We start from the raw sequence: 15411 nt of genomic DNA, 5'->3' as shown, positions 1-15411 counted from the left end.
CTTGGCCGCCTGGGCACACTGCCGGCTCATGTTCAGCCGGCTGTCGACCAGCACCCCCAGGTCCTTTTCCGCCAGGCGGCTTTCCAGCCACTCTTCCCCAAGCCTGTAGCGCTGCATGGGGCTGTTAGACTTGGTCCTCATCGCCCTATCCTGCCTCTACAACAGTGTAACACTCAGCCACAGGGTGCTGAAAGAGTTTCGCTTATTGTAGCATCCCCAAATTTTTGTGCACTCTCCGTAGGAAGAACAAAAGGCCAGGAAGCGTTCAAGGCGAGGTTGGATGGGGCTTTGAGCAACCTGGTCTAGTGGAAGGTGTCCCTGCCCATGAAAGGGTGGTTGGAACTAGATGATCTTTAAGGTTGCTACCAACCCAAACCATGCCATGATTCTACAAAAATATGGGACAGTGAGGATGCGAGGTGGCCCTAAAAGTGGACAGCCCCGAGTGTGTGAGGTCCCTGTGCCCACCTGGGCATGGATGAGTGCTGGGCACGGGGGGGCGGCTGGGTGGGCGCCTCTGATGCATGCGTGTCATTGCAGAGCCTCAGAGCATGCCACTGCTCGCCCGCTCCCCCAGCACCAACCGTAAATATCCTCCTCTGCCCGTCGATAAGCTGGAAGAGGAGATCAACCGCCGGATGGCAGATGACAACAAGCTCTTTCGGGAGGAGTTCAACGTGAGTTCCTTTGCTTCTTGCCCTTAAATCCCGCAGGCTGCTCTCAGCGTCGGGCTTATGATGCACAGCGGGGGAAAATCTGGTCTCACTTTGTAGAGCAGGGACAAAACAGCTGGTACGTCAGGGAGGAGCTGCAGTGTGCAGTGGTACCTAGCTTGGGGACGGCACATCAACCCAGGGGGTAATTGAGTCAATGAAATAACGGTGCCGGTGCTGGATGCCGTGCTTCGGAAGAGCGTACCTGGTAGCTTTATGGAGGGAATGATGGTCTGCCCCGTCCTCAGGGGTTTCTCAAAGGGCTGCAAGGTGGGAGGACTGATTTTGGTCCTAAAACTGCTGTGATGGTGGGTGAGCCGCTACCCCTCACATTCACTACAGAAAGCAGAGGTTTTCTGGCAAGCGGCACTACGGGGTTGCATTTTTCTGGGTTCAGGAAGTGTCCTGGATGTCTGGGGGTCTTCCAGAGCTTCCCTGCCTGCTGCTTTCCTCCCAGGCGCTGCCTCCCTCCTCCCAATCCTCACGGCTTAAATCCACAAACAGCCAAAGCAAGAGCTCTGACAGAGAAATGGAAATTGCCCCTTCTGTTTCAATGAGCTGTTAACCCTGAAACAGAATGATGGCAATTCATAGGACAACAGTTGGCCTTCAACAGTGAGTAATAATTCAGGTATTGTGGTTATCCCACGATGCTGGAGCGTCTCTTCGGAGATGGCTACAACCTCTCCCTGACGTTGCTGAGCTCTGCAACTTCTTGTGACGATAAACCTGTTTCACCTTGGCAATACAAAAACGGGCAGAGGAGTAATGAGGTAGGGGACAAAGTTAAATAACTGGCTGGAGTATCACAGCATGTAACGTAGGAGATGGTGAACTATCGGGACTCTCCATCAGCCTAATTAAAGAAAGAAAATCCACTGTTGATCTGGTTGTCTGCACTGCAAAGGCGTCACCTGCAAATACATAAAACCTTAGGTCCAAGGCGTGATATGGCAATATGAGGACGATGAGAAGATAAAAAAAAGCCACTCGACTTCCTCCAGCTGTTGCACAACTTGATACCCTTCCTGGCCATGCTTCGATGAAACTAAATAGGTGCAATGAATGCCCGGGGAGGGGGGGGTCAGGTTATAAATACTCGATTGCCTTGAAGGCTTCCGTTGCCAAAGCACGTCTGTCCTGTCAGCTGGAAGGGATGGTGAATCCCTCCCATACCTTCTCATCCCCTTCGCTATTCAAAGAGGATGCGGAATAACGGTGCTGGGGAAGCACCTCCTCTGCTCGAGCGTGAAACCCGGCTGCTGTGACCGGCACAGCATCGCCTTCGACCCCAGCACCCCCCCAACCCGCAGGTCCCCAGTGCCGCTGGATGGAGAATAACTCCCTGCATGGGTGCTCCTTCCCATCGCTGGGTGTGCTCGGGCGATGGGGGCTTGTCACAGGGGGGTTAATCGGGTTAGCATCACCGTTAAGAGAGGAAATCTCAGCAGGAGCCTCTGTGGGCAGAAATGAGCTCATTGATCCCTGGGCTGGCGGGTTTGGTGTCGGAGGCTTTGCTGCCACCTCGTGTTCGTGGGTCCTGAGATTCCAGATATCACGTTTCGGAAAGGATTTGCTCTCTCTGGTCCAGCCCAGGCTATTTAAATGGTCTCCTTCAGCTCGGTGGGGATGAGGAGCTGGTGCTGGGGTGGAGGCGAGGGGTGTGGGTGGTGGGGACACGTCCGAAGGGGCAGGTGGACAAGGGGTTGCTGCTCACCTACCTCCTGGAGGCCAGCAAAGGGCGACCACCCTCCGATGGGATGCTCGGATGCGGCGTGCGCCGATGTGCCGGTTGCGTTGTGGTTACTGCTGTGCCGTGAGTAAGAACATCATGGAAAACGCCCTTTTCTGCCATTGCAGGCTCTCCCAGCGTGTCCCATACAGGCCACGTGTGAAGCTGCTTCCAAGGAGGAGAACAAGGAGAAGAACAGATACGTGAACATTTTGCCCTGTAGGTATCAAAGCATGTTGGGGCCAGGGGGGAGGACACAGATGGTGCTGCTGCCAGGGCTCCCTGTTCCTGTTTTTGGGATGGGCAAGGACATGGTTGAGCTCATTTCGCCTCCCAGATGGGTGGCTGCATCTGCTTTAGCTTTAGATACCTACTAGGAGGAGCTCCCTGGAGCCGTCAGCGGCCGGGAGGCCATGGAAAATTAAATGGATGGGAAATGCCGAAATGGCCAGCTCTCGCTGGGCGGCGCGGGGCGGCGGGCTGCCTCGGGGGCTTCCTCAAATGTGTGCACTCTGCCGAAGAAAAACCTCCTTGGGCAAGGTCTAGCACCTCTCCAGGCTTAAGCAAGAAGAATTTGGGGGCACAAAGGTGTTTGTGTGTGCAGGGGAGCCAGCGAGACTGGGCTCCACTCCAACACCCGGCTTTCTCGCTACGCCAGATATCAGCTACATGGAGGGAGTTGTTTTTAATGCAAAGTTTTAATTTTCCTCCAGATGATCATTCCAGGGTTCACCTGACTCCTGTCGAGGGAGTTCCTGACTCCGACTACATCAACGCCTCCTTCATTAATGTGAGTTTTGTGATTTGAAGGGGAAATCCCCACCAGCTGCGCCCCGGCCGGCGGTGCGGGGTCCCACCAGGAGCGTGGGGTCTTTATGGGGTGTGACTTGTGCCTGGGAGAGGATGGTTAAGAGACTACCTCCTACGTTAACATCTCCCCAGCTCCTCTGGAGCAATAAATTAGGCTGGGTTTTGATCTCATAACCTTTGTGTGGCCGTAGTAGAGCTCACTGTGCTTTGCTCCGCGCCTTGAGCCCAGGCAAACGTGGTTGGAGGAAGAGGCTGAGAGCTGGAACTCAAATTCTAGCTGTAGCTCTGCCCTTGCTCAGCTGCTTTGCCATAGTCCCATCTCTTCCCACCTCTCTTTTCCCCGCTTCTAAAATAATGAGAAGCACTTGCACTCCCTTGGGGTGCTGCAAATCCGAGCCGGCTGGTTTGGAAGGGCTTTGGGAACCATTCCTGCAGGAATTGGGGATTTCAGATTAATGACTGATGAGTGGTGTGGGTGGTTAATCATCGGTACTTCCCAGCTTGCAGGCCTGGACACGGGAAGGGGAATAAAAAAGAAATCAAGAAACCCAGCTAAAATAGAAGCAACATTGCCCTGCTCTGCTTCTAGGAGGAGATGGTTCCTATCTGGTTATCACCATAGAGCTCAAATAAATTGGAAGGGTAATGTGAAGAAGTAGACTTTGAGAGAGATGGAGGCACGTGAAGAGAAGCAAGACCCAAAAGAGCTTTTTCCTTTCTTCACCAATAAATAAATATCCATTAGGAAATACCCAAAATCAATCCCCATGAGTTCGACAGCCCCATCTTCCAGAGATTAATGCTGATTTTCACGTGATGCTCTGGATGCAGGGTCTGATCCCAGCAGAACGGCTGTCGGGTACCACTTCATTAGTGCTTTGTGCCAACAAGCGGGGTCGTTCCTGCATTACGTGAGCGCGGGGAGTGTTGCTCTGAGGCAAGGGCCCTTTGCACAGGGGTTTTCCATTATTTCTGCCCCACTGTTGGAGCTGTTTCTCCCCTCGGAGGCTGCAGCCCCTTCTCTGCACAGGGGGGAGTGAGCAACAGAGCAGGTGGTGTCTCTGTTTATTAATGATGTAGCTGCACTTCATGACTCTTGTGTTAGAAAAATACAGGTCTTTCATTTGTTTTCCTTTTCTCTGTAGGGGTACCAAGAGAAAAACAAGTTCATTGCTGCACAAGGTAAACGCTCGGTTATTCCTGTAGCTCTGTCTGGTCGCGGTCGGGCTGGGGTCCTTCTGCTCTGCAAAGCTGTGCCAGTCTACCCACCGCACAGCGCCTGGCAAAGCTTCCCTGGTCAAAAGGAGGCTTGGCTGATCCACAGTTTGTTCCCAAAATGGTTTTCCCAGTGAAAGGCCAGTGCTGGATGTGTTGGGGGAGGAAGAGAAGCCCTGCCTGTGCAATACCAATTGCTGGAGGGTGTCCAAGCGTTTCTGCCCTGAGCCTTGTCCTTCCACCCTGGCCCACAGATGCAGGTGGTTGGTATCTCTGGAAATATTGCCAGTGAGCTGCTTAGTTAAATTCCCCAGATCTGTTATTACGGAGAGCACCATGCTGATCTGGTTTCATTTCTGCTCCTTTTTAAACCTCAGCAGACAATAACGTAGGCTTAGAATCATAGAATCATAGACTAGTTTGGGTTGGAAGGGACCTCTCAAGGCCATCTACTCCAACCCCCCTGCCGTGGGCAGGGACATCTTCAACTAGATCAGGTTGCTCAGAGCCCCGTCCAACCTGACCTTGAACGTTTCCAGGGATGGGGCATCCACCACCTCTCTGGGCAACCTGGGACAGTGTTTCACCACCCAAGGCTTGTGCCCTTGGAGAGAAATTTCACTGTGGTCTTCAGAAGGAAGGCAGCACTATTTAGCTATTGAGAGCAACAGGCATCACGAGTCTTCCCAAGCTCAGTTGCCCCCAGCCAATGCATCACCGGCTTGCATGCCCCATCCGTAGCCCTCCGGCTCTCTTGCTTTCTTTGCACCGCTCCAAACGTGTCCCTAAAACCAAGATGCCCACTCGCAGGGGGGTTCCTGTCAGCAAAAGGGGGTTACCTGCCCGTGGGAGGTGTTTTGCATTTCCGCTCTTGACTTGCAAGTGGGTTAGGATATCACCTGCCAGTTTGCCTGGCTCTTGCTGGAAAAGGAAGGCTGGATCAGGTCCGTCAGCGATACCAGGCTGGGGTAAAGCTTTGGCTCTGCTATTCTCTTGGCTCGCCCTTAGCCTCGGGCTTGGCAGGGGAGGTCTAGGCTGAGTCAGCTCCTTGTCTGGCAGGCGGCAGGTAACTATTCTTGTGCTATATTGAAGTGGGATCCCGTGGTTAAAGCACAAGGCTCAGGGACAGGACTTCTGCGAGCTACTTGTGACGGCCACAGCTTCCCTGGGTGAACTTGGGCCAGTCGTTTCCATGCTCCATTTGTCCGATTTCCCCTTTTTGGGCAGAAAATGGAATTCCTCATCATAAAATGTATCCAAAAAAGCCAAGCTCTTGTGTGATAGGATTGTTCCTTGGGTTAGCCGACATTCCCAGACACCAAAACACCTCCTGTGCTGACATCTATTGGCAAAAAATGTGTGGCATCATCCACGACGTGTGACTTCACAGACTGGGTTTCGGTCTCGGTGCTTGAGGGGTTGATCCCAAAGACCACATTTCTTTTTACCTTCCCCTTAGGACCAAAGGAAGAAACCGTGAACGATTTTTGGAGGATGATTTGGGAGCAAAACACAGCAACAATTGTCATGGTGACCAACCTGAAAGAGAGGAAGGAGGTAGGTGCCAGAAGGCTTCATGGGCTGGTATCGAACCCAACTTCGTCCAAGTCCGGCACATCTCATGCCCATGGGCATGTCTTGGAGCCGGTCCCAGGCTTGCAAGGGACCGGAGCTCATCTGCACCTGTTTTCTCTCCCTGCAGTGTAAGTGTGCTCAGTACTGGCCGGATCAGGGCTGCTGGACGTACGGGAACATCCGAGTGTCCGTGGAGGACGTGACCGTCCTGGTGGATTACACCGTGCGGAAGTTCTGCATCCAGCAGGTGCCAGGGCTCGTGTTTCCCATCCCATCCCATCCCATCCCATCCCATCCCATCCCATCCCATCCCATCCCTCCCCTCTCCGTGCTGGACATCCAACAGGCGCTGGCGTGCTCCTCAACTCCTCTGAGGTGCCGTGAGAGCAGAGTTGGGATGAACTGACCCCAGCATCCACTTTTAACCAGAGCTATTAAGAATTTACTCACCTTAAACACCTGGGAGCCCGTTCCCAGTGGGTACCAGCGTGGCTGCACTGAGAGCAGGGAAGCTGATGGATGCCAAGGCTGAAATTCAGTCCTGTAATACTCCAGCACTTGCTGTTACCAGTATCGGTTCCTGCTCTCACCCACAGATACTTAATACCTGCAAATAATCAGATTTGTCCCACGAGCTGAGACAAAATCCAGCGCCGTATGCGTTGGTTTTGATTGCTTTCCCATCTGTCGCTATGTTTTCTCGTCCTCCAAGGAGGGTCTGGATGCTTTAGTCGCTCTGTTTGTTTTCCTGCTGCTCTCGGAGACAGGCAAGGAAGAGCTGGCGATTGAAAACCTGTCTGGACCCTGAGTGGGGTTCTCCTGAGCCTCACCCTTCACTCTGATGGCCTGGACGTGGGTGGTTTAATAGGAGGATGCTGTGGGCAGAGGTGTGGGAAAGGATAGAGCAGCAGCTTCTTTTTGAGCTCGCTGGGAACGAAATACAGCAGCTTCTGCCAGGTCGGAGCCACAGCCGAGGCTGGGCTAGCATCTCTCACCCCTAGGATGCGGGATGTGATGCTGGGTGATTAAAATGCCATGCTTTTAGAGACTAATTTGGCCCCGGAGCCTGGGTCCGTGCCCTTTTGGCTTGTGGATGCTAGTGCTGCTTAAGCCTTCCAGCTCAGCCTTGGGGCTGTAGCTCCCCCTCTGCCCTTGCTTTTGGGGAAAGATGGGAAATTGAGTATTTATCATTAATCTGAATACACGTTTCCCCTTCAGGTCGGCGACGTCACGAACAAGAAGCCTCAGCGTCTGGTGACTCAGTTCCACTTCACCAGCTGGCCTGACTTCGGGGTCCCCTTCACCCCCATCGGGATGCTGAAGTTCTTGAAGAAGGTGAAGACGTGTAATCCCCAATACGCAGGAGCAATAGTAGTGCACTGCAGGTACGTCCTGGTCACGGCTGACCTCTGCCTCTCCTGGGTCACTTGGAAAGCACCTCCTATTTAATACTAAAAGGATTTTTTCCAGTCAGGCCTTTTTTATTATTTTTATTTAATTTTCCCATGTTAAATGGGAATGTTCCACATGGGAACATTCAAAAAAATGCATGTGAATTGAAGGAACTTCTTGGAATCAGCAACGTGATGGTGTTACAACTCGTGTTGAGTGGTCGTTTGGGTTGAGCTGGATGCCAAGTGAGCCAAGCTAAGCACCACTGCTGGGCATTGGTGGCATCTCCCTTGGCTCTCCACTGCCCTGGGCACGAGAGGGCAACATCTCCTGTTGTGGGAAGGCAGTACTCAGCTGACAGCATGCCTGGGAGCGGGGACCACGGTGTTTGACCTCACGTGGAGTGGTTTCAGGCACAACAGCAAGCCTGGGAGAGTCGCAGAGGCTGTCCGTGTTTCAATGAGGGAAAGCCCCGTGGTTAAAAGCAGAGATGATGATCACATTTGCAACGTCCCAAGTCCATCTTTCCAGCTTTCTTCTCAGGAGGCAGCTGACAAAAGAGCTTTGTCTTTCCATAGCGTCTGCTGGCCTCATCTTTCTTCTTCTCCTTAATGGTTGAGTTACCAGCACAGAAGCAAGGCTTCCCTGTGGGCTCACCTTCACGTGATGGAGGGTGACTGGAAGGAGCAGCAGGCAGCTGGTAGGAACAGGCAGCTCATAAGACTCTGGAAGCCGTAGCTGGCTCAGGTTTTGCTTTGGCTCACCCTGCTTTGTGCCTTCATGCACTCCGGTCGCAGCGGTTGCTGGAGATGCTGTGTGCATCTCTCGGCAAAACCCAGGCGACACTGAACACCGGGCTGAGGACCTCTCTCATCTCCAAAACAGATTTTGCTATTTACTCACTGCTGGGAAGCATCTGGCTCGCTCCCGGCCGCTCTACAAGGGACCCCAACGCCAACACTGCTGCACTGACCGCTTGTCCCCTCTGCTCTTTCAGCGCCGGGGTAGGACGCACGGGCACTTTTATCGTCATCGATGCCATGCTGGACATGATGCATGCGGAGAGGAAGGTGGACGTTTACGGCTTTGTGAGCCGGATCCGGGCTCAGCGCTGCCAGATGGTACAGACAGATGTAAGTGTGCTGCTGCGGACTCGTCTGGGCTTTGCTCGCTGGAGTTAGATTTCGGTACCCAGCCTGCAGCGAAGCCTATGTGCAGGTCGAGTATCATCCTTCCTTTTGGAAGGATGCTGCATCAAGTGAGCCTTTTGCTGGGCCCTGCTCCTTTTAATCCCCTTCATAGAATTGTTTAGGTTGGAAAAGACCCTTAAGATCATCGAGTCCAACCGTTAACCGAACACTGCCAAGTCCACCACTAAACCATGTCCCTAAGCGCCACATCTACACGTCTTTTAAACACCTCCAGGGATGGTGACTCCACCACTTCCCTGGGCAGCCTGTTCCAATGTTTAACCACTCTTGCAGTAAAGACATTTTTCCTCACGTCCAATCTAAACCTCCCCTGGCGCAACTTGAGGCCGTTTCCTCTCGTCCTTTCGCCAGTTACTTGGGAGAAGAGACCGACCCCCACCTCGCTACAACCTCCTTTCAGGTAGTTGTAGAGAGCGATGAGGTCTCCCCTCAGCCTCCTTTTCTCCATACTTGGAGAAAGTTTTGTGTCATGTCAGCTTTGTGTCACGTAGCAAATAAGGTCCCCGTACAACAGGAGAAAGGTTGTTAACCACTTTTCTGGGGTCTCGGAGGGGTGCCACGTGCCCAGCGAGCACAGGTGGGCAGTGGGGTGGTGGGTTTGCTGCCAGCATGTGCCCGGGCACTGGGATGTGCTCGCTGAGCGTGGAGCGGAGGCTGATGGCTTCTCCCTGCAACCCTTGCAGATGCAGTATGTGTTTATATACCAAGCACTTCTGGAGCACTATCTCTACGGTGACACGGAGCTGGAGGTGACCTCGTTAGAGATCCACCTCCAGAAGATCTACAACAAAGTGCCAGGGACCAGCAGCAACGGGCTGGAAGAGGAGTTCAAGGTGAGCGTGGTTCTTGTCCTGGTGCATCCACTCGGACGGTGCTGGGCTGCGGGGACCACCATGCGCTTGCCTGGCGCAGGGCGACTCTGAAAGCTGCCACTGCTTTCGTTCCTTCCTCTGCAGAAGCTCACTTCAATCAAAATTCAGAACGACAAGATGAGAACGGGCAACTTGCCGGCAAACATGAAGAAGAACAGGGTGCTTCAGATAATTCCATGTAAGACTTGTTTGTCTGCCTGGGGAAAGCATGCCCGGTGGGTGAGGGGACTGCTTGGGTGGTTGTGGGGACAGGAGTCAGGCTGGAGAAATGGGCCAACAGGGACCCCGTGAAGTTCAACGAGGAGAAGTGCAAAGTCCTGCCCCTGGGGAGGAACAACCCCCGGCAGCAGTATGGGCTGGGGGCCACCCAGCTGGAAAGCGGCTTGGCAGGAAAGGACCTGGGGGTCCTGGTGGACACCAGGTTGACCTTGAGCCAGCAACGTGCCCTTGCAGCAAAGAGGGCCCGCGGTGTCCTGGGCTGCGTTAGACAGAGCATTGCCAGCAGGTCGAGGGAGGTGATCCTTCCCCTCCACTCAGCACCGGTGAGGCCACGCCTGGAGCGCTGTGTCCAGCGCTGGGCTCCCCAGTACAGGAGAGACATGGACATACTGGAGAGAGCCCAGCGAAGGGTCACCAAGATGATTCAGGGACTGGAGCATCTCTGCTGTGAGGAAAGGCTGAGAGAGCCGAGTTCAGCCTGGAGAAGAGGAGGCTGCGGGGGGTCTCACCAATGTCTACAAGTACCTGAGGGGAGGGAGCAAAGAGGACGGAGCCAGGCTCCTTCCAGCGGTGCCCAGTGACAGGACAAGGGGCAACGGGCACAAACGGAGACACAGGAGGGTCCCCCTGAACATCAGGAAACACTTTTTGAGTGCGAGGGTGACCGAGCACTGGCACAGGTTGCCCAGGGAGGTTGTGGGGTCTCCATCCTTGGAGATCTTCAACAGCCAGATGGTCCTGGGCAACCAGCTCTGGGTGGCCCTGCTGGAGCAGGGGGTTGGACCAGATGACCTCCAGAGGTCCCTTCCCACCTCAACCGCTCTGTGATTCTGTGAGTGCTCAGGAGCTGTCGAGACGGAGGCATTTGTGCCTGCAGTAGTGGAGTCACAGACTGGCTGAGGTTGGAAGGGACCTCTGGAGATCGTCTGCTCCAACCCCCTGCTCAAGCAGGGACAGCATGAAGGGACAGGGCAGAGTCAAGGGCAGGTGTTTCTTCATGGCCAAATGTAACGCTGCCCCCAGGGCTTTTCTTCGTTCTGCCCTGTCCCTGCTGTGACTTTCTTCTCAGAAGGTTTATGCTGCCGAGACCACCTGCCTCGAGGGAGAAGGGAGTCCCTGTGTTGAACAGGTCCTGCTCCTTCAGTCCTCAGCATCCCCTTCTCCTTCCCCAAACCAGGGCATGGCAGAAAGCAGAACTGAGTCTCCTCGTCCCAAATGGGTGCTGTAAACACAGGGCTCCCCTTCCCATATCTCTGTCCTCTCACCTAGAGCTTGGTGATGTCCCAACTAAAGGTGGGACATGGTTATCAAGGAGTCGTGCTTTGAAGGTGTTCCCCAAAACTCAGATCATTTCTCTTCTGTTCATCTTCAGATGAATTCAACCGAGTAATCATTCCAGTGAAGAGAGGTGAAGAGAACACAGACTACGTAAACGCATCCTTCATTGACGTGAGTCTTCTTTAATCTTCTTTCCATCTTCTCCCAATGGAAGCTCTTTACCTCACGCTGCTTCCCATGGAAAGTATTTGTCCCGAAACACTTCTTCTCTGGGTTTTGTGAGGCTCTTTCCACTTGACTTTGCTTCGTGTCACCGGATGGTGCTGGTTTCTTTCTCCAAGAAACCCCTCTGTATATACAGTTTCCTTGTGACCCACGGATGGTGGGAAAGGAGAGCTGGAGCTTGAGCAGAGCCTCCAGTTCCTGGTCTCACTTCTGCAACTCTGGGCTCTGATGATGGCTTTGGAGAAGCGGATGCACGTAGCCGTGGAAATGATTGCTATACGGCACTGTTCATTTGGTCAGAAAACATCCACTAGATTAGGTAACGGAGCAATACACGGATCCCAAAACCCTTGGGAAAAAGCAGGTCAATCCCATTATACCTGTCTGGGTGACGGGAGGAGATGAGGCAGAGAGGTTAAGTGCTTTCCTCACTCCGAGGAGGAGGTAAGTGATTGCACATCCTTTCCTCGTGAGTAATGCTGTTGACTTCAGGGGGACATCTCGTATGAGTATTTATCTTCGTGCAGTGATGCCAGCGCTGGCTAAGTGACAGAGCCCTGCTCTTTTCTAGCCCAATTCCTATTTTCATCTCCTAATGGCAGGGGTTTTTTTTCCCCCAAAGGGAGATTGCTGCCATGGGTTGAACCAGCAAAACTAGCTTATTCCCAGTTACAACATCCCAAATTAATTGCTCCCTGAAATCTCCTTTGCTGGGTCCCCGTGGGTTGCTTTGGCTGCGTGAGCATCCGACACAACGCAGCTGGGAGCAGCCGCCTTGTTCTGCGTCGAGATCAGAAAGCTTAAATGTCACATAAGCAATTTTTGTGGAGGATTCAATTTCCTGCCTCTGCTGAACTTTGCTTAAATGACAAGCTCCAAATAATGAAGCATCTGTAGTCACAGCCTGCAGCGAGGGCACAGGGGAACGTCGGAGGGGTTTTGGAAACAGAAGCACTTTGTGGTCGTGGAAGAGCCAGAGTCAACCAGACTTACTACTGGTTTTCATAGATCATAGATCATAGTATGGTTTGGGTTGGAAGGGACCTTAAAGATCATCTAGTTCCACCTGGTTTTGCTTACTTTTTCCAAAAATCCCCAGTAAAAATCATACCTGAAGTAGTTGGAGCTTAGGCAAGGCTCTGCTACGGTGCTCAGACTTTGCAACATCGCTTAGGAGTGCTGGAAACCCAAATCTTTCTTCACCAAATGGACAAGGCCGTGCACGTGTAGAGGATATGATCCTCCTCGAGCTGCATTTCTTTAAAAACAAAGGTCTTACCACGGTAAAGCGCTGGCTGAGGGTACCTCAGCTGCCGAGCGGCAGTGTGGTAATGCCCATGCGTGGGGACGTAGCCCACCATGAGAGCAGGTTTCTCTGCCCGGGCTGTGGTCACTCACACGGACGGTCATGATCCTCCCAAAAATTCACTGAGCTTGGTAACCTGACTGTGTCCAAGAGTGTTCCTCCCGCTGCTCCTGGCGTCCAAGCGCTGACGAGTCACCGCTAACCCCGTTTTCAAATTGCAGGGTTATCGCCAGAAGGACTCTTATATCGCCAGCCAAGGACCGCTGCAGCACACGATAGAGGACTTCTGGAGGATGATCTGGGAGTGGAAATCCTGCTCCATAGTGATGCTAACGGAGCTGGAGGAGAGAGGCCAGGTAAGCGCCCGGGGATAGCTGCACTGGAGCACCAGCAAAATAGATCAGTGTGACCCCTTAAAATCTCCCGATGGCCACGGCACTGCCAGTGCCGCACGCGTTGGGTGCTCTTTCACCCTTTCTTTAGCAAAGCCATGCAGGAGACATATTTCAGCCTCTACTTCTAGTGCAAAGAATCCAGATGTTGGTAGACCCAGGGTGGGGAGATGTTCAATAAACCAACTCTGGACCCTCAGTTCTCAAAGCACCTCTGGGCATCTCATCTCCGAAGCAAGCCCATGAGATAGTGATAGGACAAGGAGTAACAGTTTTAAACTGAAAGAGGGTAGATTTAGGTTAGATATTAGAAAGAAATTCTTCATTGTGAGGGTAGTGAAGCACTGGCACAGGTTGCCCAGAGAGGTGGTGATGCCCCATCCCTGGAAACATTCCGGGTCAGGTTGAACGGGGCTCTGAGCAACCTGATCTAGTTGAAGACGTCCCTGCCCACGGCTGGGGGGTTGGAACTAGATGATCTTTAAGGTCCCTTCCAACCCAAACCATTCTGTGATTCTATGAGATCCCACTTGGCTTTGGGCAGCTGCCAGCAGCAGGAGAAGACTCCTTCCATTCAAGCCCACAGGAAAAGTATGGGGTCTTCACCCTGTCTCCTCCTGTAATGCTTTCTCAGGAGAAGTGTGCCCAGTACTGGCCGTCTGATGGCTCAGTGTCCTATGGAGACATCACTGTGGAGCTGAAAAAAGAGGAGGAGTGCGAGAGCTATACGGTGCGGGACCTGCTGGTAACGAACACCAGGGTAAGAGTCTGGCCTTCTCCCTGCGGAGAGCTCTAGGTCCTCTTGGGTTTGGCTGTCATCAACTCCCATTGGCGTTTATGGTGCTTTGCGGTTCCTCTTGCAAGTGCTGAACCTTCCCTCTGGCATCTTCAGCTCCATCATCTCCCCGTCATCCCAAAGTAGTGTCTGTCCCCTGCAATCCCACCTTCTTCCCTACGCTTACCTCCCACCCCTGGGGGTTCCTTGTCCTGCTGAGCTCTTGTCATCCAGCCCCTCTGCCCTGCCGCCACCAAGCAGCCCTCGTCCTCCTTCTGCCGTGTGCCTGTGCCCACCACCCAACCTCCCTCTTCCTCCCCGTTCCCTGCGTCCTGCCCTGCTCCGTGCCACGGGAATGCCTCCCCTCCACAAGCGGACAGCTTTCCTGAGCAGGTGGTTTTCCCAAAGCCTTGAGCTGGTGGGTTTCTTGGTACAGGTCTCCCACCAACCTACTGACCCTGAGCTGTGCTCTTCCACCAGGAAAACAAGAGCCGACAGATTCGGCAGTTTCATTTCCACGGCTGGCCAGAAGTTGGGATCCCCGGGGATGGGAAGGGAATGATCAACATCATCGCGGCTGTGCAGAAGCAGCAGCAGCAGTCTGGCAACCACCCGATCACTGTGCACTGCAGGTAAAGCCCGGGTGGAGCAGGGGTTGGCCACCCCTCCAAGGGGACCTGCTCTGCAGGAAGCTTTGGAGGTGGTCAAAGGTCCTTCAGAAGACTTGGGCTGAGCAGGAGCAGCCCGGGCAGACGTGGTACGGGGTTTTCCTGCTCGGCTAAGCAAAGAGGCTTCGATCTCGTAGAGCAGGTCCTAGCTAAACTAGGAGAGGCTGGGGCAGGACCGTTGGTTCCTCCCGTTCTCCGGTGGTTCCCCTATGGATTGTCCCCTGAGCAAAGCCAACACGGTCAGGACAGATGGTTTCCTTTACCTTCTGGTTTCTCTTTGCCAGTGCCGGAGCAGGAAGAACAGGCACCTTCTGTGCGCTGAGCACTGTCCTGGAAAGGGTGAAGGCAGAAGGGATTCTTGACGTCTTTCAGACGGTGAAGAGTTTAAGACTACAGAGGCCGCATATGGTGCAGACACTGGTAAGCGCAGCTGAGCACACCCCACGTTCCTCCTGCCACCCCAGACCTCAGCGGGAATGGGCTGGGGACTCAACGTTGAGCAAAAACTTCCTCGATTGAAGGTTTTCTCTCTCCACAAAAGAGCAAGGGGTGGAGGTGGGTCAGGAGGTATCTCCCCTTCCTCCTGTTAGGACAACTGGAAGAGCGCAGCTTGGCTGGCTGAAGGCATCAAGCCCCTTGTCTGAAGCCATCAAGCCCCTTTTGAGCACTGACACGAGCTGGAGGAGCCTCCTTGGAGACATCCTCAGCCGCATCCCACGTATTTATGGGCTCCGGGAGCCTGGCAACCTGTCCTGGAGCGGCCGTGGCGGGGGCTTGGGCAGGCAGCGTGGCAGGGAGGGGAGGAGCAGGCAGGACGGGGTGAGGTCTGGCACAGTGGTTTGCGAGGATGCTCAGGGATTTCAGAAGAAGTCTTTTGGGGGTCAAAACAGGACCTCGGGGAGGAAGGGGAAAGCAGAGTTTCTTTTGCTGGTGGCAGCCCAGCGAGGAGGGTGGGCAGCCCAGTTTTGGGGTCACAAAGGAGGTGGGACCCGCTCACGGGTGGGAATGCGGTTCCTGCCCTCGGTCCG

General features: G+C 53.8%; 1 protein-coding gene across 1 annotated transcript in view; it reads left to right on the top strand.

Moving 5' to 3' along the window:
- Window positions 1-15411, top strand: part of PTPRA (protein tyrosine phosphatase, receptor type, A) — a 106024-nt gene that overhangs the window by 90342 nt on the left and 271 nt on the right. Inside the window, exons 8-22 of the mRNA XM_009331859.1 lie at window positions 541-677; window positions 2574-2664; window positions 3159-3235; window positions 4401-4437; window positions 5930-6027; window positions 6173-6292; window positions 7264-7430; window positions 8435-8570; window positions 9332-9481; window positions 9605-9698; window positions 11112-11188; window positions 12770-12904; window positions 13575-13700; window positions 14196-14347; window positions 14668-14803. Of these exons, the coding sequence (XP_009330134.1) occupies window positions 541-677; window positions 2574-2664; window positions 3159-3235; window positions 4401-4437; window positions 5930-6027; window positions 6173-6292; window positions 7264-7430; window positions 8435-8570; window positions 9332-9481; window positions 9605-9698; window positions 11112-11188; window positions 12770-12904; window positions 13575-13700; window positions 14196-14347; window positions 14668-14803 (1733 nt within the window). The remainder of the gene's footprint in view (window positions 1-540; window positions 678-2573; window positions 2665-3158; window positions 3236-4400; window positions 4438-5929; window positions 6028-6172; window positions 6293-7263; window positions 7431-8434; window positions 8571-9331; window positions 9482-9604; window positions 9699-11111; window positions 11189-12769; window positions 12905-13574; window positions 13701-14195; window positions 14348-14667; window positions 14804-15411) is intronic.

This window comes from Pygoscelis adeliae, unplaced genomic scaffold (assembly GCF_000699105.1).
Source record: "Pygoscelis adeliae isolate BGI_AS28 unplaced genomic scaffold, ASM69910v1 Scaffold209, whole genome shotgun sequence".
Taxonomy (NCBI): Eukaryota; Metazoa; Chordata; class Aves; order Sphenisciformes; family Spheniscidae; genus Pygoscelis; species Pygoscelis adeliae.
The sequence above is the reverse complement of the archived record's forward strand: the minus strand, read 5'-3'. Positions and strand labels throughout refer to the sequence as shown.